The following is a 25,355-nucleotide window of genomic DNA, read 5'->3' as shown; positions in this document are numbered from 1 at the left end:
CTATCTGGGAACTCACCCCCTGACAGACCATAAGGCTTGAGGGGAGGAAGGAAACACAGCAAGATGCTTTTCTGGGCTTGTGAATTTATTTTTTTCTTACTTGTGTTTTTCTGCAGCCACCGTCTCAGACAGCAGAGCCTGGAGGCATCAGATGATGGAGGAGGTAAGGTACCATGTACTTGACTGCAAGAAATGCCTTTATGCATGTCTGTGAGTTGTCCAGTAAAGTGACCAGGGGTATCTTGTAAGAAATGGCAAGGAAATGAACCACCCTAGCTGTAAATAAATGTGGGAGCTGGTTATGGCTCCCCAGCTGCTGAATGAGGGAGAGAAAAACAGATTAAGAGAATGAGGAAGTGAACTTGTAGTCCAGCTCTGGTTCTTCATTAACACAAAATTATAAAGCGCTTTTGGGAAGAAGTGTTGGGGACATGCTTTTCTCTCTGATTACCTCCACATGGAGAATAGTGCACTGGAGCAAAAAGAGAGGTAAAAGAGCAGGCAAAGAAATCACTGCTGTCCCCTAGTTTAAGTGATAGTGTGCTCTACTTAAGCCTCTACTGTGTTTTATGTCTTGTTCCTTGCATTTTATGTCTTATCCTTGTCTTGTTCCCATCAGGGCAAGTGCCTATAACACTCTCTTGGGATCTCTGCCATGAGGGAATTCTTAATTTAAAAAATCAGCTTGCTTGCCCTAACCAAAGACCATAGATAATAAGCCAAACATAGACACTGGTGGGTAATCCTGTCCCATTGTGGGCTGCTGTGAAATCTACTGGACTACTAACTTAACATTATTTTTCTTTATAGTATATATTACCTGCCCTTCTAGGACTGGATTAGGCAAGAGAACTCTCAGGAAAGATTCACAGTATGAAATTTAAAACGAGGGCTAGAGAACTGTGGGGAGCATAGAAATTCATTAAAGTTTCTAGGAGCTTCCTCAGTTTTCAGGGGCAAAGAATTTTTAGTGTATAAGAAGTTGCATCTGTAAAATACCACCAAACATCAGAAGAACTACCAGTAGTCACAAAGGATCAGACATCAGTATGGTTAATGAGATTAAATGAAGACTTACTTGGGTCTTCCAGACAGATTAAGCATTGCAACATATGACTGCCAGAAGTGGCACCTTTATAGCATTGGCATCTTCAAAATAGACTTAATTTTCCCCCTGGGAAGTTTCTTGGGCTTCTTAAATTTCAGTGTATGTCACTGAGGCTGATAATTTGTTCTGAACAGCTCTTTGACTGTTTGCGTACATGCTGTCCTTCTTGTAGAACACTGATCTTGTATTCAGAGTATAATAACTTTATTTGCTCATCAGGCATCAAAATGCTTGCCACACATTTGCGGTATGTGACTATTAGTGCTCCAATACCTTGGGTAATAAGTACAGAATAGAAATGATACAGAGTGTAGTAAAAAGACACGGTAAGTCCTCATACACTTACTTCTCTGTGCCTAAGATGTCGCTAACCGTTGATTTTGGATTGGTTGCAGACCAGAATTTACTTTTGGATTATGGTTCCTACCATCGGATTATGGTTTCTACCATAGGATTATGGTGGGATTATGGTTCCTACTCAGACAGTTTCTGGAACAGTCAAATACAGTTGTGGATCTAATTTACATATAGAAAATCTCTAAATGGATCAGTGCATTGCATTCTTGCTCTCCCATTTCTGCCGGGAGTTAAGCATCCTGTTCTGAGAAGGGAGTTCTCCATGTGAACTCAGCAGTTGCAGTGAAGAAAAGTGACTTATAAACATAACTCCAGGACCTGAATAAAATGACTTCTGTGAACAAGCAGAAAGATAGAAACAACTGTCCTTATGGCAGGGAGTAGCCTTCTGTGGCTGTGCAGTAAGTTGAACCATATCAGCCTCTTAACACAGAACTGCACTTGGGCTTATGTCCTTAGCTATAACAGTAAAGCTCAGATTCTAAACACACAAAAATCAAGATGTTGGTGTATGTTGGTGTATGGATCCCCAAGGATGGGTCACGGTTATTTTGTGCTGCATAATGTGTTAGCTTGTACACCTTAATATGAACAGGCGCAGCTGCGTAATGATTGCTGCTGTCAACCAATACATTTGGATCACTTTCCTTTAACCTATAGAAAGCTTAGCTGTACCATTCCATTAACATTGTTTGTCCCCCATCCAACCTTTTTAATAGAAGGACGAAGGACAAAACTATATGCCCTTAAAAAGGTATTTCTTTGCATTTGAAATGTGCTCAGTTGTGGTTATTTATAAGGCACTAACACGCAGAGGCTCAGCATTTGGAGTCCATTGGAGAAAGTGTTAAAAAAGTGCAAGCCCTGGAGGGAGACCTACAGTTTGGTGTGTGGAGAATTCAGGCAAGGTTGTACACCCAAGTGGAGACTTTTGGTCTTGATATTCCTTACGGTTTCATAAATGAAAGTAGAGTTCTCTTACTGCTATTGGTCATTCACCCTGTGCATGAAATACTGTCTGATTACTCAACTCCATGGGCGTTTGGGAGAGAACAGTCACTTCTAAGGTGTGTGGAAAGACAGAAGTAATATGGCAGATTGTAAGTAGGTGGACCAGACAGGGACATACATGGAACCGTCTGCAATTTCAGCCATTCCTTACAGTTGCACAGGAAAATTCAGAAAGCTTAAGTCATCCATACTGTGCACTACAAATGGCTGAAATACCAGTAGTGAAGTACCATGGCTCAGGTCATGCTCAGAATTAATTTTACCTAGTCAGTATTTCTTCTTCAAGGAGGCTAGTCCAGAACAAGAGAGCCACTTTAGAGAGGACTCTGTTTTGAGTTACAGGAAAGCAAAGATGTGTATTTGACTAAAAGCACCATTTGCTCCTGTAAAACTCCAGACTGCTTTGAGGAAGTGCTGTGTCTCTCCACAGAAACAGCTCTGGTGTGTCTCGTTGATGGATACTGGGGTTTCCTACAGCACTAACTCTGAGCTTAGTGCCCATCCTCCTGAACACACACCTGTACATTCTTGTACCCAGGCATAACACATGGATAAGGTGCCTTTGCTAGGCAGATGTGTGTCCACCTCAGCCTTGTCATGGGGGTGCCCAGCTACTCTGCATGGTGCGAAACCTGCTTTAGCAGGATTTAATGCATCCCAACTTGACAAATAATAAACCTTCACAAGCAAAAAAAGTCTTTAATTCCTAAAGGACAGACCTAGTTGAGTCACTTTTGTCCAGGGGCAATTGGGGGCTTAGTGCTGTGTATGTAGCAATCTGGGCAATCTAAGAGAAAGGAGTTTAAGGGTAATTGCTCAATTTTCTATCCATGTCAACAGGGGAAATGGGCAGCAGGGACTGAGCTGTGTATGGCAGGGAAACCGCATGAGATGGCAGATGTGAGAGTATCGGTGGAATTTAAAATATTCTATTTGCGGGGTACTGCTTCCTTTTCTGTAGCAGCCAAGAGCTTCTGAGCACAGACTATTTTTTGTCATGAGGTGGGAGGGAGGAAAGAACAGCCAAGTCCAAGTTTAAGGGCTTCCTTCTCCTTTTACTTCTTTTTCTAGCAGAGCAGTGGAATCTATGCTTCAGCTTTGCTTGGTTATTTCTTTTGGCTTTAGTCTGCTTGAGCATCTTTTTCTGGCATGTGGCTTCAAAGGGCTTTTTCCTATTGGGGTGAGAAATGCTGGCATTCGCCCCTGTCCCCACCCTGCTTTGTCCTTTTGGATAAAAGTTTCTTTGTTGTTCCTTTCTTGCCCTCCAGTTTTGCACTGCTGAGTTGCACTACCCTAGATGCCTGTCTCCTCACTACATTGTCCTTGGATTTTTCTTCTCAGCACTCTATGGGGGCTTGTTAGCTAAGGTTGTCATCTCTCTCCCAGCTATCCTTCCCCTACAGACTGTTGCCCCATCTTCAGAAGTCCCTTCCCCCTTTTCTCTGTTACCCTTGGGATGTATAGCTCCTCGAATAGGGCTTTCTTGGAGTACTGGGATGTGATGTGTGATTCTCTGTCTGCAGGAACAACAGCTTGTTATTTTAAAGCAGATTGCATGTGTGAATGAGACAGATGATTGAAATGAAAGCCTGACACTGTTACACAGACAACCCAAACCTGACCTGCAGGTGAGGAAAGCTGCCAGGAGACAGTCACTAGATCTTGTGCCCTCAAGGCAAAACCCTTTTCTGCCTGCTGGGAAGTCTCCTCAAGGAAGCAGAACTGATGATTAGACCTCTCTATACAATGTCAAACCTCGAGAAGGACTTCTTACCCTTATAGCATGTACCAGCAGCTCCTTTGCATTTGAACAGGATGGGAGCCCAGGCTCTGTGCACAACACGAGCAATGGAAACTGTTTAACTGTGATTGATCATGCTTGTTTAAAAAAAAAAAAAAAAAGAAGTGGGCATATGCTCTGGTCCCCACATCCTTCTGGGGAGTGATGTCAGTTTGTCAGGTATGAGATGGCCCTCACAGAATATCTGGCACCTGGAATTCACAGTCATAAAACCTCACCTCAAACACCTCTTGAGCTTCATGCCAGCATAATAAAATTGCTCCAAACAGAGCTGAGAATAGAGCATAGTGCAGGTTATTCTTGGCTGTATCATTCCTTATGAGGTTTGTCACTTGCTTCCCTGGTGAGCTGATGTTTTTACAGAACACACCAAGTGCTGGTAGATTTCAGGGGTCATGAGCTGCAAGAAGTTTGTGACAGAGGAGACAGCTGCACTGATTCAGCAGTAAGCAGAATGGTAGGAGGGGAGAATTGACAGGAACAGTCAGGGACATGGAGGCAGTAATGGAGTGGTTTGGGGACAGCTAAATGGACAAAAAGTTCTGAACATCAGTGAAATAGAGTGAAAAGCATAGTGTTTTGGAAGTGGTGTGAATGGGCTGAAGAGAGGGTTCTGGGGCAGAGAGTGACTGTGAGAGCTGAGTTACTGGGCTTCTGCATTGTGACTTCATGTATGGCTTTGTCAGCACACCGCAGTCCTCGCCTTGGCTGCTCTACTACCCTGAGTCTCTGTGAGAGGTCAGTGAAGGGTAGACTCAGTCCAGCCTGTTGTTTTCCCCTGAGTTATTGGTCCAGACCAGTCTGAACTCCTCCAGTGACTGCTGGCATTGTGATCAAGAACCTCTGATGTTCAAAGTGTTCAATGAAAGCTTCCTGGCAGCCACAGTGAGCACTAGAGAACAGAGAATATGTCTCAAGGGACATGTCTGAAGTTCAATTTGAAGTAGCAGACCACTGGTCAAGGGGCAATGGGCAACTTAATTGCAAGAGAGCACACAGTTTGTTGGGGGCTGAAAATGGTGGTCTGGGTAAGCATCTTCCATCACTAAATTCTGCAATATGGTAGATACACAGTCATATTTGGCCTGTGATTGCCGAGTCCGTAAGTGTAGTTGACGGACTAGGTTTACCTAAAATACCCTTTAAGAAAAAACTCTTGAAAGATGATTACAGAATTGAGACACCATCATTTAAAACTGCCTGAGGCAAACTCCTTTGAAAATTGCAGCAGTGGAGGGACAGAGAGAGAACTGCATAGCCCTTGATTGTAGTGTCATTCCCTCAGGACCCGTCCCCCCTCCCCCTCAGTTTCTCATCTGATAAGAGAGAGAGCAGCAGTAAGATTCCTCATCTGTCTTATGAAAATCCGATTCTGAGTGGCTCTGATCAAACCTGGCTGGCTGTCAGCAGCAGTGGCCTTGTGTGGAGGGAGGGAGGCTTCTGAGGAGTTGCTGGATGTGGAAGTGTCATGGGTGCTGCCGATCAAAGAGGCATTTTTTTAATAAATATATATAAGAAAAAATAAAAAACTAAGGATTTAGCATAAAAGAAATGTAGTTTGTCTTGTTTTTCCAGCATAACATGAAGAGGATGAAATAGAATCAGACACACTTGCACCCGAACGTACTTTCACAGGAGCATCCTGAGAAGCTGCTTTCCCTGACACAGTAATTCTCTAATGAAAAATCAGTCATCTCCAGCATTGTTGAGGGGGGAGGGTTTTGTGTTTCTGAGTTCACCAGACCTTTCCTAGGAACCTCCTGGTGCCCCACCACCTTCTGATTATATTTTAGCAGGGAAAACTGCAAAGGAACAGGGAACAGCCTTTAAAAAGGGGAAAACAGATGTTATTGAAAAGGAGGGCAGGCACAGTGCTCTGTCAGGAGGCTGTTGGCAAGAATAGGAGGTGTGTTACTATTCTAAATGCTGATAACCTCAGGAGTATGGTATACTCCTGGTCCTGAGCCTAGCCTCCAGTTTCTCTCATCTCCTGCTGCTGGTGAACAAACTTGTGCATTACAAAGTTCCTCATCTTTAAAACCATTAGTGTCTGGTCTTCCTACACAACAGAAGACGTGGATTACTGCCTGTTGAAGCCCTGCACTGAGTCCAGCAGCTCATCTGACCTGTCTGTTCTGTGCTGTGGCTGCACTGCAGCAGAGTCTCTCTTCATACCTGCCAGGGGTTGAAACTGGGCAGAGGCTTTGTGTCAGCAGCAGCAGCTTTGGGAAGTAGCAGGTATGCCTGATGCCTGTCCCCAGCAAGCTCACAGGTGAAGAAGAAGCTATGCTGCTCCAAGCAGTACGGAAAAGCACAACACTGTCGAAGCCATAGAATGTCTTATGGGCCACCTGACCTCCCAGCCAATTCTCCAGCTGACCGTGTCATCAGAGCTTGGTGGCTGAAAAAAAAATTATTTTGTCTTATGCAACTGTAAGGCAAGGCTGGAGGGTCAGTACTGCTTCTGCTGCATGACCTCCCTTAGATCCAGTGAATTCTCTGGCACCCAGCCACTGGGTGACTTCCCATCACCTTGCCCATGTTGTGCTGTTAACTGTTCTCTTATCAAAAGGGTGCTTTGGGGTATGGGGCACTCAGTTTATCTTTTCCTTGTCTCAGCTTTTAAGGCAGTGCCCTAGTAGCTGTGGTGCTGCCTGCTTTTCACTCTACTGTTTTCATCTCCCAGCTGGGTGATCAGGGGGTATGCTGTTCTGTATTGGCCTACTAGTAGGGTATTTTCAGTCAGGAAAGGCCATTCCTATGAAATAAATGTTCAAGCAGCAAAAGAACTGTTCTTTATCCTCTCCATTTGCCTGCTGCTCTCCTGAGAAAGCTTCCAAGAGGCTTCAAGCTTGTTTGTGTGTTCAGCAGAAGCTGTCTGTGTCCCTTGTTCCTTATGTTTTTTTGAAGATTTTTTTTTGCCTGTTGCTTTCCACTTTTTTCTATTTTTTTTTTAATTCTCTATTTTTCCACTTAGAAAGAAAAAATTATTTGTTGCATTGAGATGTGCTAATTAAAGCCATTTTCTGGTATTTGGTTACTGAAGTGTTTGATGTCTCTCTGACAAGACCATGAAATGCATGGAGTGTCCACAGGGACAGAATTTGCTGAACACGGTGCTTTGTAAATGAGGGGACACAGTGTCGCAGCAGCTCATGAATATGAAACGTCCATGATGCTACCTCAGTGGACTTGGGAACACAGATGAATCCTGTCATGTGCTAAATGAGACCAATTTCTTTCACTTAACTTCATCTTCAATCAGACCTTCTTCCATTTGCCTGTTTAAAATTCCCCAAACGTGATGCAGAAGGTAACAGCATTCAGTAAAACAAAGTTTTGCAGCAGCAGATATATTGTAATTATTTCAGTTTTACATTTTATCAGCAAGCGACTTAAAGCTAGTTTCATTTTTATGCCTGCTTAGTGGCAGGGGACTGTCAGTTCTAGAAGCCACTACCCTCTTTTTGTTCTCTGGATATGGTGATATGTGGACAGGGAAAGCAGCACGGTCCCCACTGCAGGAGTGCCTGTTCTGAGCTGGCCTTTGATAATGCTCACCTTGGGGGAAGTGAATCAGACTATGTGAAATGGAGTCATTCTTTTACATGTCATGGTGTTGGCTTGGGAGTCTCTTAAAGCAGCTCAGGGAAAAAGTGGCAACCACACTGCTGACTAGCTGCAGGCCTGACCTGGGGTATGGTTTCTAGATCCAGTTCTGTCACTGATTTGTTGTCTGACCCTGAACAGGTTCTGTCTGTCCCCACTTATGTGCTATCTTGTCTCTAACAGAGAACTTGGTTCTTTGGGGCTAGGACCAGATCTTACTGTGAGCTTGCAGTAGTTTAAAGAACTCAGCCTGCAGATATTGCTGCTAAATCAAGAATTAGCTCTGCCTGGAAGAGAAGGGCAACTCATAAACTTGCAGGACCAACTGGGTATTAAGGTGGTGCAGGTTCTTCTGCCTCTTGCATGTTGCTTTCTGTGATTGACTTCTTCAGCTGTCAGTAAGTTATTTGCCAAGAGATAAAACAGGTGATGATTACTGCATGTATTGTGATATGAATACATAAAGCTCTCCCTTAGTTTATGACTTTAAAAGCCACTGTACTTTGCTTGTTGTTTGGCTATCTGTGTGTAGCATGGGTCACCCTCAGTCTTTCCCCACCATCTTTTCCTCCTACCATGCACACACTTCTGCTTTATGCTATTGCTGTGTTGCCATAACAGCCATGAAGATTTTTTTGTGTAAGACCCATCTCAGTCCATCTATTGTAATAAAAATACTATTCTTACTTATATGCAAGGTCTTAGATGTTTTGAGTCAAACTATTTGGGACAGTATATTAAAACTCCCTTGTTATCCAGTCTTTGGTAGTGGTGTCTCCCATCTCACCATAACTGCTGCAGGGATACACTCATTTTGGTTTAATTCTTTATTCACTCTTATTCATCATCATCTGAGAGAAGGAGGGGAGTTTGCATTTGTCTTGTAGCATTTAGTGCTCACTTAGCATTTCACAACTCTACCATAAGCAGTTTCTTGCTTCTTCATGGACTGAAAAATCCATGGGGAAAGGCTTTGTATTACTCTATCCCCTGTCATTTTGAGCCATGAAGGGAAGCCTCATTCATTTCTCTGTAAGGTCACTGCATGCACTGTGTTTTTGTGTTCCCTCTTCCATGTTGTGTTGTGTACACTCATTTCTTCTGTTTGTAAAACTCTACCTAATGTTTGTATCTATCTGTTCTCCCTTCCCTTCAGCTAAAATGAAAACTTTATGCTCACTCTCAAGGAGAGTATAATTTTTAGGAGTACTTACCCTGGGAATGTTATCTGCCATGTGAAATGGAAATTCAGAAGAGTTCTGTCTGGGGGAGATTGATTGGGGGAGGTTGCATAGGTGACAGTACCTCACAGCACACTGTTCAGAGGCCATCTAGGAGACAAAAGTTGGTAAGATGGTTTGTACTGAATTTGTTCCCTTTTTTTGTATTTTTTACCAGTAACTCAACTTTTAGTTTAATTTTTATTTTAATGTTTCTTAGTATAATGTGAATTTGTTCTGATTTCAAAGTCTGCAGGAAAGGGTGGGAGAAGAGCAGCTGAAGCTGTAAGATTTTCACATGCTTCTGAGATTTGCCTACAGTTTTGATTAAAATTAGCTGATATTAAAGACAATAAGCTGCTGTCTCCTGCAAAATGCAGTTGAGGTATGCAACCTCCTTCCCTTCTCAAACTTAGAACTAGACTGCAGAGACTAATTTTTTGTTTCCAGGTTTTGAAACTACCGCTTCTTCTCATCTGCAAAACATTTTCTTTTTGTAACACCCAGGCCATTTGATCATGTTATTGTAGTGACCTAGTGTTTCCTTTTGCACACAAGCAGATCCTTAGCATGTAGGTACATTGTGCAGTCATTTCTAAGGTTTGCCCCACATAGGCACTGAATGCTGGTGTAAGAGCCTGAACAGTAACATAGATTTCAAGATTCTGAACCAAAACCACAGGCTTATAGAAAATGATTTGAAGCTGTCACACTGAATGGGAGGGTAAAAATGTGGATCACAGTGCAAAGCATAGAGTGGGGTTTGTCTCTTGTTAGTGAAAGCTGCAGTGTGAGACTGGAAGGATATGGTCTTGTGAACATTTCTGCATGTACTAATGTTACATGTAAGTTGCCCTGCTGCAGCTAATGGGAATATTAAAAGCAGAGCATATGCCTACACTCTTGCAACCCAACAGCCCATGTACTTCTTCTTCCTGCAGCTGATAAAGTGCCATGACTTGGCTGTGTTACCGGAGCTTACTGGAAAAAAAGATACATGAGTCTTAAGAAAAACAATTAAAACAATGAGGGGGTTGGAGGGTGAGGAGAAAGGTTGGATCCTTGGTGATAAAGTGAGAACTGAGACACTTCAGGGTTGTGGAGAGGTGGCACCATAGGAATTGGCAGAGATAACAAAAATATGAGTAACAAGTAAAATAAAACCTCAAATACTTCAGGGCCAATTTGCCACTGATAACAGTTGGCCTGGGGAGCTGGTATTTTCTTATAACTTGTGACATTTTTGTTCTGTTTCCTGTCAGTTGCTGACAGTCCTAAAGGACGTTGCTTCTGCCTAGAAATGGACAAATCATCTGCACTTCGCACTAAGAACAAGCATGCACTGTCTTTTGTTGGAGGGGCTGGCAAGGATCCCCCAGAGCATTTGCAGCTCTTTTTTTAGAAATATTTTCAAAGTGTCTATGAGATATTGCAGCCTTGAATTTCTCATAGAGGGGGTTCCTATGTTTTTGCTTATACAGAATAGAAGTAGCCCTCTGCAAGGGGGTTGGGAATCTCTCCATGGAATTCAATGGCAACGAGAGAAAATCATCAGTAGAGAATCCAGAAGTCTTCAGGAACCTGCAAAATAGAAGGGACATCACTGATCTGTGTCCTAAGTTTAGAGTTTTTCTGTAGTGCAGAAAGAGATGGACAAAAGTAAAAGGGAACTGTAAGGAGGAGACCCCAGAAACAGCTGCCAAAATGAGTACTGAGTGAAGAAATTATTTTGCTGCAAACACCTTCCACATTTCTGCTGTCAAAGAGGATAAGGATCTGACCTTCTCCTGCTACAGGGACTGCTGTTTCATGACTGAGGCCTGCTCAGTTCCTCAATAGTTCTTTATTAACTGTTTTTTGTTGAGCAACATTTGTAGTCTCCTGCTGAAAAGGATGGATTAGCACAAGAGAGATTAGACTGTTTCTCATTCCCATGCTTGTCTTCCTGGACTTAACAGGACACTTCTGCACAGTACTTCATTCCTCCCTTTGGACCAGTCTCACCGGTCTGTTCCTTCCTTGGTCTTTGTTGCTTATATACAGGGGCTTTGTCCCACAGTATCACCGAGCAGGTTTTACCAGCTGCCTATACAGTCAGTCTGCCCATGGAGATGCTTTTGTCCTCTAAATGTGTCTTGCTGCAAGCTTTACCAGGCACTGGTGGCTTCCCCTGCAGGGAAGAGCCAGCAGGATAGCAGCTTCTACTGTGTGTTGTGGGTACAAGCAGTGCAGGAGAGGACTGCCTCAAATGCTCAGCAAGTCACTGGTGAGGCATTTCTTGCACACGCCCCTTTCCTCTGAGGGACAGCCTTGAGGATGGGGCCTGTTGCTGCATTTTCCCTTTAAATGTCTTTGGGAAGTTTGCTCTAGTTGGAGATATGCTCTGCAGGCACCTGCTCCTTGGGTGGCTGGGGAGCTAGAAGGCACAGCTTTGCTGCAGCTGGCCAAGCTGTCACTGCCTTTTGCTGTGGCCAGGCTCTTGTGGCAGCCCCTGTCCCACTCAGCCTTCACCAGGCAGCCAATTAGTGAGAAATCCCACTGTGTGGCCAGCTCCAAATGGCTACGGCGCCAGGGCCCAGGCTGACCCATGCCCTGCTGCAGCTGGGCGAGGGCTGCCTCCCGCCCCGCTGGCCCCGGGTGGATGCTTGGTGAATCTGCAGCAGGAGAGGGCAGCTGAGAAGCTGGGGAAGCTCTTGACAGGCAGCTGACAAGGGGAACTCTTCAGGAAGACCGTGCCTGGAGCCCTGAGTGCCATAGGTGGGAAAGTCTCTCCAGCTCCTGAATATTCATCTCAGCCTGGGCATCAAAATGGGGCAAAGCCCGGCTCAGACACTTGCTGCCATCCAGCTGTAGTGTGGCTGTGCTGCTGACAGAACTGGGAGCAGCCTGCTCGATCCAGCACCAAAGGGGCGAGCAAAATGGAACCACTGTGCAAATGGAACCACGTCCCAGAGCAGAACCACCAGCTTCTCCATGGCCTGAGGATGCAGGGTGTCTAGAGAGCCTTTGTGGACTTGAGTCTTTAAAGGAACTCTGCTGCTGTACTCTGTCATTTCTGCGCACCTCCAGTTACTTTCCCTTCTCTTCCTCTCTCCTTTTTTTTCTCCCTCCATCTCTGCTTACAGCACTTTGTCAAATCAAAAGTCCAGTGCTCTTAGAGCCTTGCTTCTTTAGCAGGATTCAGTGTATACCTGGTTCTTCCTCCTTTCCTCCACTCTTTTGTGTCTAGCACCCTTTTTAGGTGGAGTAACTGTAGTCCTTGTGCTGGGAATACTCAGTGGCCCAGATGTCAGCTATTCCAGGGTCACTCTGGAAATAATGAAAAAGTTTATGGCACTACAACTGGATGCATCTTCTCTAGTCTTTGTATCTGCTAGACCACCAGCACTCCTTTCTCAGCTGTCAGAATGGTCACACAGGTCTCTGCACAGCCTGAGACTCAATCAGCAGCTCCTTTAACATGTTGTTTTACATGGCTTCTTACAGTTTCTGCCACACATTTCATTTCTAACAGAGTTTAGGTTACTGGTGGCTGAGCTGAGCAAATGATAACAAATCTCGTAAGAAGCAAATTCTTGTCAGTCTTGCTGCATGCAGGCAGCAGGGTTTAGTGCAGATGGCTACTTCCAGTTTCAAGGTTCTATTCAAATGGCCTGTGGAGTCCTGCCTAGTCCAAATCTGCTCCTCTTGCAGGATTTCTTTTGACCCCAAGCTTCAAAGCTTTATTGCCTTGTTTTAGTACTATTTTTAATCATTGCTAGATAACTCTTGTGCTTTCCTGTAATAAGAAACAGGCTGCTTCTTATCTGTGAAGCAAGGGAACTTTTGTCTCTAGTGAGAGGAGAGCACAACACTCCCCATTTAGTGCTGCTGTTTTCTCTTGTTGCAGACATTCCTGTGATCCCTGACTTGGAGGAAGTCCAGGAGGAAGATCTGGCCATGCAAGTGGCAGCTCCCCCCAGGTAAGAGCACTGCCAGGTACTCTTGAGGCTCTCATCAGCACAGTGGCTGGTGAAATTAAACTCCATCTTATCTCATGCTCTCTGGATGCCAGCAGCAGTGCCATTCAGCAGGATTTGGTGCTGTGTATTGTGGTAGCAGGGTTTCAAGCTGAACATTGCAAACTTCTTGTTTCCTATTACACAGAGAAAGCAATTACTGCATATTCTCTCTCTCTCTAAAAAAACCTACAGTTGAGTAACATATTGGATGTTGCAAAATCCAACTCTCAAAGGTGAGGAATTGCTTTATTTAAGCTTCCCTGTATAACACCAAATGCCTCCAGTACAGATGCATTATCGCACACGCTTCGATCATGCGTGGTTGTAGGCTGCTTTGTCCTCCACAAGGTATCCTTCCTACTCAATGCCTAGTTAATTTGTGAAGTATGGTCCTGTTGTTTGAATGTGTTAACAGCGTAGTTTTGGGCTTAGGCCAAGGGAGACCAGTAAGTTTTACAAAATTAAAGTTTTGGGGCTTTTGTCTTAAACATTATCAGGAAAGTCTTCTGCGTTGGGCCTAATGCCAAGATCACAGGCTGGGATTTCTCTTGACCCTTATTTAGAAGAGTGTGATATCTTATTCCTGACCACAGATGCCTCTCTCAGAAGTATGAAGTAGTTATTGTAATGAAATAGTTGCTAATAAAAATAAATGACACATAATAGTAGCAAATTCAAAATTACTTTGTTTCTCACAGAGTTTCTCTCTCCAGAGTTTCTCTCTATTTTTATATTCCAATCTGTTCCTCCTGTATACATCATCTCCCTGCAGCAGAAAAGAAGTGATTTTCATGGGCAAACACAAAGAGAATTTAAATTAATATGGGGGACTTTTCTATAGTATTTCATTACCTGTGAAGAGAAGTGTGGCACAACCCTCTGACACCATGTTTCTCTTTGAAGGCTACATTTTAAGAAATTCTATTTGATAGCTGTGACTCAGCTCAGACATGGAAATTACGGAGTCCCTTGTATTCTGTAGCTTCTATGGTGGGACTCCCAGACCCTGCTTTGCTGTGGCAGTGGAGCTGTTTGAATGTTTACTATGTTTTTGCTTCCTGGCCCTTGTAGCTAGTCTGTGGGTCTTTTCTCTGGCACACTGGCTTCTCTGAGGGAGTCTGTGGTTGCTCTGCATCCTACTTTTCTGTGCATGTGTACAACCTGACACGGATTTGTCAATGGCTGTTCATTTGCTGAGTGAGTTGTACTTCTGTCTGGAAACATCCATCTTAGAAGTCCACTTGGACAATGTGGACACTTGAGATAGGTGTCACCAGACTACTGTCGTGCTATCCTTCTTCTCAGATGTGCTTCTACACTTAACCAGGCTTGTATTTTGACCCTTTCTGGTTACAGTGTGCAGGTGAACCGAGTGATGACCTACCATGATCTGGACAAAGATCTAAGGAAGTATGCTGCCTTTCAGACTCTAGTAAGTAGATGTTGCTATGGAGTGACTGATGTGACTCCCTCACCTTCCAGACTCCCATCATCCTCCACAGTGATACTCAGCTGCATAAAAAACACAGCCTTATCAACTTGCAGTCTGCCTGCAAGTCTGTTCTTCTCCTTGCCTTTTATGCTTGTTTGTCTTAAAATAGTGTTGGTATGGAACCTGCTGCTCCGATGAGGCTTGTGCTGTTGTCCTGAACAAAGCATATGTCTCATATGAGGCATATGTGCCTATCTCTAGCAACACCTACCTGGTGAAAGGACAGGGTCTGATTTCTTGCTGTCTGTAAGACTGTGACTATGTGTGTGTTCTTAGGATGGAGAGGTTGACCTGAAGCTTCTCACCAAAGTTTTGGCTCCAGAGCATGAACTGCAAGAGGTGAGACTTCCTTTTGTGGCAACACCAAGAAGGCAAAAATGTCTCCTGTGTCTAAGACTGTACTTGGAAAGCAAGCCTTTGTTTGTGGGGTGGAGGAGAGAGCTGAGAAGGGGTTTGTCCAAGCTGATGGAGGTTTGATTCCTCCTTATCAGATTACTTCAGAGTTATATAGGGCTTTCTTTGTGTGATATCATTGTTGTCCCCCTTCAGTATGAAAGAAATAAGGAAAATGTGAAGGGCCTCGCAGCATCACAGATCCCTGCACCAAATCTACTTTGTTGTGTATTTAGGTAGCTACCATGAGCTTAAGGTGGTTCTGCAGGGTGGTACAGAGGGATAAAGGCAGAAAGCATTTGGGGTTTGGGCAAAGGGATGTTCAAAGCAGGACAGAATAACCTCAGTACAACAGGGTATGCAGGAGCTCAGGACTTGCTAGAAGATTTCTGCAGCTCAGAATTACCAATACTTCAGCAGAAGTGCAGAAGAGTAGAAGATTTTTATGATTCCTCTTTACTCCGTGCCTGGGAGTATCTAAGATAAACATGCATCAAAAAATCTGTCCTTTACAGAATTTTGGAACATGAATAATTCTGTCAACATCTTGAAATTGTATCAGGATTCACATTTCATTCTGGCTAGGATTCCTGTTCTAGCCAACTGAATCTGGCCCTGGCTGGAGCAGTTGCCATTTAGTTTCTCTCTTTGCTGTTCATCTTGAATATCTGGCATAATTCAGAGACCTTTGGGTGTCATCACTAACATTTCAGTGTGTTTGTCTTTTTCCTCTTGGTAGGATGATGTCAGCTGGGACTGGGACCATGTCTTCACAGAGGTGTCCTCAGAACTAGTGACTGAGTGGGACCTGGGGCTGTCTGAGAGAGAGGATCACCTGGGTCTGCCTTAGGGCACTTGCACACTAGACATCTCATACATGCATCCCCAGTAAATGGTTAAAGACTGGAATTTTTTAAATCACTTTTTTGTATTTGAGAATTTATTTCATACATGAACATAAATAGGACTTTGCTTCATAGGAAAACTGGCTCAGGAGAAGTCTTGAATACTTTTTAACAAAAGTCTTTGTTCTCAATAAAGATTAAGAATTCTAAACACAATACTTACTTATGAACATTTACGGATAACTGCACTGTTTTATCTTTCCTGAGTGGAAATGCAGCTTTTCTAGAATGGACCGTTTTACAATGGAATGTGGTTTTCAGTGGTGTCTATCAGAGAAGCTTACCCTGATACAATTTATTTGTTTAGGACATTGAGATTATCATCTTCTTCACAATAGATGCCACAAGTTGTTAGGGTATCCATTTTACATTTCATACAGCAGCCTCCAGCCATCTCCTGCTAGTTTAACCTCTCTCCTGGAACATTACCTTGCTATTGACTCAGAGGAAGCAGCATCACCTATTAAACCACCAACACCACTTCATACAGCACCTCTTTTCCCTTGAGGTTTCCCAGCGAAATTCAGACCAGGCCTAACCCTGCTTAGCTTTTGCAATCAGGTAAGATCACAGTTTGAATGGAGATAGCTTCAGGCAATAGGTAGCTTCCAAAGAAAATACTGTTTATTCCATGCATATGAGAGAAGGGAGCCTGCTGCTCTGAAACAAGGTAACTCCCTGATGGGTGTCTCCTTGGAACCAAGTAAACCACTCTTTTTTTCAGCTGAAGAGAAAACCTTTTAACTGTTAATGCTTTGTCCCCATAGAAGTGTGGTCATTATTTTCAGGAAGCAGGAATATAACTTTAAGCCAATGCCCTTCAAAGCCTTTTCCTGTTGGATAATCCTGCTATAAACTACTGGGGGGCAGTGTGGGTGGTGGGAGAAAGGCTTGCTATGCTGCTTTTCTTAGCTTGGTTGGTTGGTCTAATAGAGCACTGGACTCCCTCTTCTGTACTGACAGCAGGACAGGTCAAATAACTCACTGTGAACTCAGAACTGTGCAAAACGTCAGATCAGAGTTGATATGCCAGTTCTGCCAACATGAGAGAAGCAATTGGGTCCCAATCTGTGGCCACCAAAATAAGGAGAGGCTCATCGGTCTCAAGGATACACTGAGTTTTTTACAGCCAAGACATCTCCTCCATAACTAGAAAACTTGGTGAGATAGAAGCTTGGAAGGTGTATGGAGGATAATCCTGAAGTCTTTCTCTAAGGAGAGAAACCTGTTTTGGTATGAACTTAAATTTCCTAGCTGAACTAGCATCTATTTTTCTGTCACACTTGTGGTTCTTGGTCAAAGAGAATTTAGAATGCTTCCTACATTCCAGGAAAAAAAAAACAAACAAACAACAAAACACCAAGCTAAAATAGTAAGTCAGACAAACCCAGCAAGCCAGTTCAAGAGGAAGAAAATGGTAAATGGCAGAGGGGATGGGACATGGCTTTGTGAAGTTCATCCTTCAAAGATCACAGAGGAAAGGAGATGCACTCGCTCTCCTCTCAGTTGCAAACTGGGGGACCAGCTAGTGTGGGTTCTCTCCCTCTGAAGCTCTAATCCACACTGCTCCTGTGAGATGCTTCCTTGGCATCACCTTATTTGGTGGTATCTGCTTCCAGGGAGACTCCAGCTGTTCTGAAGCCTGAAGTGAACATAACTTTCTGTGCCCTGAGAATAAGAGGACAAATTTTCGTGGTTGCAGGGAGTGGCCTGAAACAGACTACCAGTACCTGCAGCGAACCTTGGGCCTCTACACCATGTCTCTACTATGATGAAAACAACATGAGCAGGCAGAGAAAGGAGGGCTGAGATGAGCCCAGCTTTCTCCCTTCAGTCATTGTGACAAAGCATAGGAGGCCTTGCATTTTTTGAGTCATGGCATAAAACTACAGTCACCCAGTGCAACTCAACCAGTTTACAGTGACCACAAAAGTTGAAGATGCCCAGATCTGAGGCACAAGAATGGATGAACAATGAATCCAGCATCTCTGGCTGCCCAGCCTGAGGTATGGTGTGTGATACGCAGCAAAATATGTGTTGTGTTGTCCTTAGGGGCTTGGGTAGGGGGCATTGCTGGCCATGTGGAGCATTAAAAGTGGAAAACTTTTGTTGTTCATACTGTAGGCACTGAGTGCTCCATGCAGGAGTCATGCCAAGCCTATTGCTCTTCTCGCAGCTCTGTTCTGTAACCAACCATGATGGGGTCTGCAGGAAGGCTCACAGAACCATCTGCCTCCGAGACCTGCTCTGATCATCCTGGGCAGTCACGATGGCTGCAGGCTGGCTGCTCTCTCAGCAGGGAGGAATCAGAAGCAGAGTATGGCTGTGCAGTGGTGCTCAGCCCCTCAGAGGACACAGAGACACTTCAGAAGACAAGAGGAAGAAACAACTACCCCTTGAAACAAGAGCAGGAGGGACATCAAACCCTGGAGATTCTCCTGGAGACAGTGACAGGTTGGAATGGGCGTGGGGAGGGTGGGGAGGACCATTTGAGACAAAGTGTGTGGGGAGGAGAGGGGCAAGAGCAGAAGCAGCATTTGAGGGAGAGGCAGGGTAGTGGCAAGAGGAGCAGAGAGTCTGAATGAACAGAGTATGCATAAAATTTGGAGGGACATGAGGCCAGAGTAGTTATTAGTGGAGAGGCAGGAAAGAATAGAGCACATGAAGAGCATAGTGGGAGTTGAATGAGATCTTTGCTGGTGAGCTGTGGTCATGCTATGCTGGAGAAGTGCTTCATATTTGGATAAAAACTCCCAGAGGAGTGTGCCTGGGGATGGGTATTGTTGGTTACACTACCCTCTGGGCTTGGGGCCTTGGAGAGGGGTGCTCTAGGATGAGAGGCAAGTGTGTGTAGGTCAGGCCTTTGCCCACTCTGGGACATTGGAAGCCCAGCAAATATGCAGAATGTGAGAGCAGGACTTGAATTAAAAGCTCTGCCTCATCTGTATTAAATTGGAAAGAGACAGCTTTGATAATTTAGTCTCATCTGCTGTAATACAGGCCATGACAGAGTCTGGTGAGGTGTGGCTGAGCTTTGCCTGTCTTTTTGAAAGGCAGACAGTGTATTTGAAAGCCTTCTCTGATTAGTTGTTCTAGTAGATAATTGCCCTTATGGTTCAAAATCTGCTTTATTTTGAGTTTCATCTTGTGTTCCCTGAGTCTGCTTATGCTTTCACCTTCCCAGTTAAGCCATGATGTCAGATTATTTTCTCCTTGCTTCAATATTTATGCTTGCTGTGATCAAGCTGTCTCTTTAATTTCCTTCAATAAACTTAATAGACTGAGACTTGTTTCCATGTTTTCTCCATGTCTTCCCCAGCTGGAGGAGGGGAGGTGAGTGTCTGGCTCCTGGCCTTCCTCCAGCAAGCTGTTCCCACCCACCTTTCTTCCACAGTCTCGTTTTGGTTGCAGTGCTGGGAGGGTGACTGAGACCTGTTTCTTCTCTCTGAATTCCTGGTGCTCTCAGAGGAGAACTTGCTCCTGTTACTCTCTTTGCTAAGAAGAAACAATGAGGTTCTTTTGCACGCCCAGGCCAGCTCTTGGCTCATGGTCCCACACCAGTGTGTACTGGCTGTGACAAAGCTGCCTCAAGAACTTGCATTTCTGAACAGTCCCCTGGAGAAAGCATGCAAAGAAAGAAAGGGCAAGTGTGATTTTTTTCTTGTAGCCTGCAAAGGTGCAGCTCTGGTTGATCCTAGGTTGAGGGGAGAAGTGAGAGCAGTTTTCAGCTCAGTGCACCAGGTTCTAGGAACTCAGATCAGCCCTCCAGGCTGTGTCTAGTCCAGGGGAAGAAAGCAGCAATCACTTGTCATGTCCACAGACCTGTATCACAGAGGTGTAAAGCAAATTGCAGTGGTGTGCCCATGGCCACACAACAGATCTATGGCAGAATCAGGGTTAGAAATGAGGAATCTCAAGTTCCTGATTCAAGCACGGCTTTTTACAGTTTGAAGATGGCAATTCAGTGCAGAGAGTGTTATGTCCTGCTTACTCGTCATTTGCTCTGTTTGTACATTGCTGAGGGAGAGCTGCAAACCTGTTAAAGTGTGTGCTGTCAGCATTATGTTTAGCTCAGTAAGCTGGACTGGGGTGTCTGCCCAGGGGCTTGCTGGTATTGTTGGATACTTGATGGGTATAAAAATCTACCCACAGATAGAGTCTTGCAGGCTTAGAGATCAGTAGGCTGCCTGGGCAAATGGTGAACCTTACCACAGATAACTTAAAAGAAGTGCACAAAGGAAAAATAAGTTCTAAGTCCTATCAGTTTTAGGAATCTCTGGTTTTGCTTATAATAATAGATACAGTATTTATAGACTTGGTGGAGATGCCTTACTAGAGTGCAGCTTGTCAGTGGAATATTGGGGCTGAGAGTGTATCCAGCAATGGCAAAAAAAAAAAGGAAGAAAATAAAAGCTGAAAAATCAGACCCATTAACTTTCTGTTGAAGAGCTTCTTAAAGGGACTCTGTCTGTCTGTTTTATGAAGTGTGACAAAGTGATGGAAGGTAGGGGGGAGCTTCTCTGTTAATAAGCTGGAAAGGCACCGCTGTTCCTCTCACTGGAGTATCTTAGGGAAAGTGGAATTAATTCATGGCATATGCTCCCAGCATCTGCTGTGGTGACCCGGTGTGGTGGGAGTGCAGCACCAGGCAGGGCAAGCCAGAGCTTGTATTCTCCATTCCTCTCCTGGGCCGTGCTCGCTGCCTGTCCATGTGGATCTTGGGGGTGGCATGGTGCCCCCCTGGCTGAGCCCACAGCCCCCTGCCTGCCTGCCTGCTGGCCTGGGCAGGGTGTTGCAGCCTGGAACTGGAGTCTTTCTCATGCAGAAGTAGACATGCTCTAGGATTTGGAGAGAGGAGGGAATGTTTGGATAGGTAAGATATTAATTTGTATGGAAACTAATCCAGTCTGTCCAGAACAGCCATAATTCCTCCATTCTCCAGCCATCTGACTTGTTCTGTGGTTTGCTGTAGAACTCTGACTCCTCTTTCTCCCTCTTCCTTCTTTCCTGCTGTGTCTACAGAAGATTTGATCCTCTCCTTGACAGAAAGGATAGAAGTTGTTTTTGCTGTTAGGTGGGATGTCATTCTCTGTTTAAAGGCTCCAAGGAAATAACTTTCTACACCTTATTTTCCCTCCACCAATCTGCACCACTGCCAGGAGCTTTGGTGGGTGCACTGTATTGTTCCCAGGCTGCGTCAGTCTTTTCCTGTGCTCCCTGCTCTGTGTGTGAGCTTTCCCTTGAGTACCCAAAGCCAGCCCTCCACTGGCTTCTTTCTTCATTCACATCCCTCCACCTTTATGGAAAACTGCCTGGGAAATGGGACACTTCTGTCCTGGAGAGCTGACAGAGACGGAAGAGATCAGAGCCTGGATGATTCCCAGACAGGGCAGAGATGTCCCATTCTGTTTCTGTGCCCTCCCAGCAACTGTCTCCAGACCTTAGCAACTTCTACTGCTTGCTACTCCCTTTCAAAACATGCCATCCCAATCCCAGGCTCTACAGGGACTGTGCAGTACTGTGTGAAGGCCAGGGCAGTGTCCCAGCTGTGGAGCACCATGATGGATCCATGACTGGCTGCCCTGGCAAGACCAGTCCTCCCAGAGCCATGCTTTATCAGGAAGGACAACCCTTACTCCTTATGGCCATGGCCTGGGAAGCAATCTCATTGATTCAGTCCTGAATGCTGCATGACATGGATGTCCAGAGCTCCTAAGCCAATTATTCTCTCTACTATGGTCTCTGGGGAGATGAAACCTTTCATCTCTGTGCCCTGCTACCCAGCTCTGCCCCAGCAAGCTGCTCTGCACAGACCTTGCTCAGTCCAGAGCAGCTCCAGGCCACGGGCTCTCTTATCGGGCTCCATCTCCTGTCACTTTCAGGACCACTTCATTATCCTTTTATTAACCCTCTTCTCCTGCTTATCATTATTAATAATCACGCTGGATCAGCTGGAGTGCTGACAGCTGCCTCTTGTCTATTCTTTCCGTCTATTTTAATCCTGCCTGCTTATCTGGAATAAACCTGATCCTTTTTCTTTTAATTAAACAAATTTGGTCAGCCAGCCCCTCCTCCTTGCAGAGTTAGGACTGATCATGCTAGTGATATGCAGAGAGCAAGAAAAGGGGCAGATTACTGGGTGACAGTGTTTTCCACAGCTTGAAGATACAGGATGTTGGAGTAGAGGCTGGAAGAGATTAAGGTGCATGTGTATGGAGAAGCATACGTGCTTGTCTTGGGGTCCCTCTGTCTGACCCAGTGTTTATAATATTGCCAAGAGATGCAAGTGCACAGTGATGCCTCCTGCTTTGTGCTCCCACAGGCATTGTTCCCTGGGGCCACAGATCTCATTCTGGTCTCTTAAAAATGCCTTGCTGGGCAGTTCTCTTGAGCTGAAATATTTGTGTTGTCTGAAGGGACAGGTCACTCGAGGAAGCATTGTGCAAATAGGCTGCAGGAAAATTGTTGTGCTAATTCACACTTTTATGAACCCATAAACTCAAATCTGCATTCATTGCAATCTGTAAAGTGACTGGAGTGTGGGCTGAAATGCTTAGAAAGTGTTAATCAGGGGTCCGTAACAAAGCAAAACGCTCTGAAGTGCAGCAGCAGGAGCTTGGCTGTAAGCAGCAGGAGTATTCAACCTTAGCACTAAAAAGGATATTCTTTGGTTCCCAAACGGTTCATTTCAGACGCTCAAGCTGCAATGTTGACTGACTGCGTATGTACCCTCTGCTACAGAATATGGCAACTGGCTCAGATTTGTAGGGCTGTTTCACCCCTGAGAGGCTGCAGGCCCAGAAAGGGTATAGAGCAGAACTTCCTGATGCCAAAGCAAGAGTGTAGCTCTGAAATCCTGTCAAGCAGAGCCATGCTGGCTTCTGTCCCTGTGCTTCTGTTGCTTTTGAGCATTTCAGACTGACTGAGATGAAGGATGACCTGCAATTTACATGTTGGTGACGGAGCTGCCACAATACAAACCCATGTGCATGGCTTAACAGATCCTTTAAAAAACATGTAATTCTGTAACAAAGACAAGCAAGAGTTGTGCACGGTGGTATCCAAGCTGTTGCTTCCATGTGAGATGTCCTGCTGCTCACAGATAATCTTTTCATCATTAGCTAATGCTGAACAAAATGTTTAAAAGATGAGAAACGCAGAGTTCACTTGCACTAATGCACTAATAACCAGGCAGAGCTTTTATCATCTGACCCTGCTCCTCCAGCAAAAATCATCTCCCCTTCAGATCCAATGAAGGAAAATTCTTAGGATGGTTTTTTGGCTCTGAAATGGTGAGGGGCACCTTTTTTGGTGTTGTGGGACATTTTGAATTAGCAATAAGAGATAGACCTGTAGCCCATGTGATAGGCTGGAGCCTTGCTTTGATCATTACCCTGATCAGCACAACTACCTGCAGAGCCAGAAAAGTACCTTGGGAAATTGCCAAAAACTTGGGTCCAAGTCAAGCAACATTCTAAGTGCTTCAATCTCCAAAGCCAAACTGGAGCTAAGCTTATTTGCATATGGACATTTTGGGGAATCATGTTCAGTATGGACAATGCCACATTAAGCAAACGGTCTTGGAATGTGTGTGGGTCCAAAGCATCCATCCTTAACTTTCCAGATAATATTTTTGTTTTGCTTACATGAAGTGGATACATGCCTTTCTCTGACTGGAGGTGTCTCTGTGCTGTATAGAGAGTACCAGTATCACACCAGCTGAGTGGCTTGTGTCCTGTTGGGCCCAGGGATCTGTTTGTCTGTCTGTACAATGTGCACATGCACCAGTGATGGCTGAGGTTGGAAGTATTTATGGCAATTAAAATGTTTTGCCTGGAAGCTGTTTTGGGGCTTTTTTGAAGTGAGGATATTCAGACTTCAAGGTGTTAACAGTCCCTCTAAACGGTTTTGTTTTTTAATTGCAGCAAATGACTGTGGAGCCATTAAACATTCGCCTCTCTGCAGTTGTTTCTAAGCCCTTTCAGTCCTTCTTCTATTTATTCTGTTTAATTCAGTCAGGTAGCTTCAGGGCAGTGAAGATCAATACTTTACTTTGATAGAAAAGAGTCAGGTTTGAAACATAGAGATAAAACTGACACATTTTGTATAAATTTAATTAAAAATGCACCTTTAGTGGCTTGTTGCAAGCACAAAGCCAGCCCTCCATCTAGCTATCTCTCTGTCTCACTGTCTGTCTCTCTCTTCCCTTTCTTGTTCCTAACAGGGAGATCTCTGAATATGCCTCACCAACAAAGCATCTCTTTTTATGATTTTTTGTCTTGAAAGTTTAGCACTGAGGGAGCAGGATGGAAAGGATGTGAAATTCTAAACAGACCTTCTGCTCTCTCTCCAGTCCCACTGCTTTTGGTGGTGGTGGCTGGGGGGACAGGGAAGGAGCTGGTTCCTTGGTGAGGGAAGGAAGGAAATGAGGCAAAATGATTAATTTTTTTTTTTTTTTTTTTTTAAACCCAGCAGATTGGACACCCTGGGGCACTTTCCATTTGGATCTGTAGTTTTCCTCCACTCCCACCTCCCTCTTCTTGCTTTGTTAAACTGAGAATTATTTTTCTGACTACATGTGCATCCCTGATCCCACTAGGATAGTGCTGGCCACAAGGCAGTGTCTTTATTATCTCTTTTTTCTCCCTTGCCCCTCCTAATTTCTTCCTTCTCCCTCTTCCTCTAACCCTGATGCCAGTGGGGACATTTGTCTTGTGTTTTATAACCTGGCCCCTTCACCCCCTTCCCCTGCATGTCTTTCTCGCTCTCTTTCTTAATCCTGTTTGGCTAGGTTCATTTTTCACTTGAGTGCCTTTTCTCCCAGACTCCCCTCTGCTCCAGCCTCCTTCTGCTCAACACCAATAAAACACACACAACACAGGTAGAACAAGGTGCCAGGGCTCAGCATGACAAATGGCTCACACACCACTCAATAACCACAGCTGTAAATTGCCCCCTCCTCACCCTCCGCCAGCTTGTGGGGACAGCAGCTCAGTCTGGCCCAAGTGACACTTGCTGCCCTGCCACAGCGTGGGATGAGGAAAACCAATGGCAGTTTGGGCATCAGACACTGCTGGGGCAGAGACCTTTCCAGTGCTGTCATTTGGGGTTGTGAGATTTAATGTCCTTGTTTCAGTCCCTGATGGGGCCATGCAGGCTGAAGGGCTCCAGGGATGTGGAAAATAGAGGCTGTGTGGCATGGGATGTGAACTGCCTTTCTGACCTACAAGCCACCTGCTTAAGTCATATTTTGTGGCCAGCTGTGTCAAGGCTTGTTCCATCCATGCAAGCTCTGGGAGAACTTTGAAGAGGAAGGAGGACAGTGTCTTCCTGAGGGCTCCTCTGTTACCAGGAGACAGATCTGGATTGGCAGCTCTGGCCAGGCACCATGTCACCTCTGAAAGCTGAGCCCTCCATGGCTGGTGTTCCCTGTGCTTGCACCAACCCAGCTGAGGCAT

At 44.8% G+C, this 25,355-nt stretch overlaps 1 protein-coding gene across 3 annotated transcripts in view; it reads left to right on the top strand.

The window, feature by feature from the left end:
- The window catches only part of IFT43 (intraflagellar transport 43), a 44,454-nt gene extending 28,401 nt beyond the window's left edge, over positions 1-16,053 (top strand). For all 3 annotated transcript variants that reach the window (XM_071745942.1, XM_071745941.1, XM_071745943.1), the window contains 5 exons: positions 117-163; positions 12,996-13,068; positions 14,464-14,539; positions 14,876-14,938; positions 15,732-16,053. In XM_071745942.1, coding sequence (XP_071602043.1) covers positions 117-163; positions 12,996-13,068; positions 14,464-14,539; positions 14,876-14,938; positions 15,732-15,842 — 370 coding nt within the window. In that variant the 3' untranslated portion in view covers positions 15,843-16,053. The remainder of the gene's footprint in view (positions 1-116; positions 164-12,995; positions 13,069-14,463; positions 14,540-14,875; positions 14,939-15,731) is intronic.
- Positions 16,054-25,355: the final 9,302 nt, after the last annotated feature.

Source organism: Heliangelus exortis, chromosome 5, assembly GCF_036169615.1.
Source record: "Heliangelus exortis chromosome 5, bHelExo1.hap1, whole genome shotgun sequence".
Taxonomy (NCBI): Eukaryota; Metazoa; Chordata; class Aves; order Apodiformes; family Trochilidae; genus Heliangelus; species Heliangelus exortis.
This window is presented reverse-complemented; position numbering and strand designations above follow the sequence as displayed.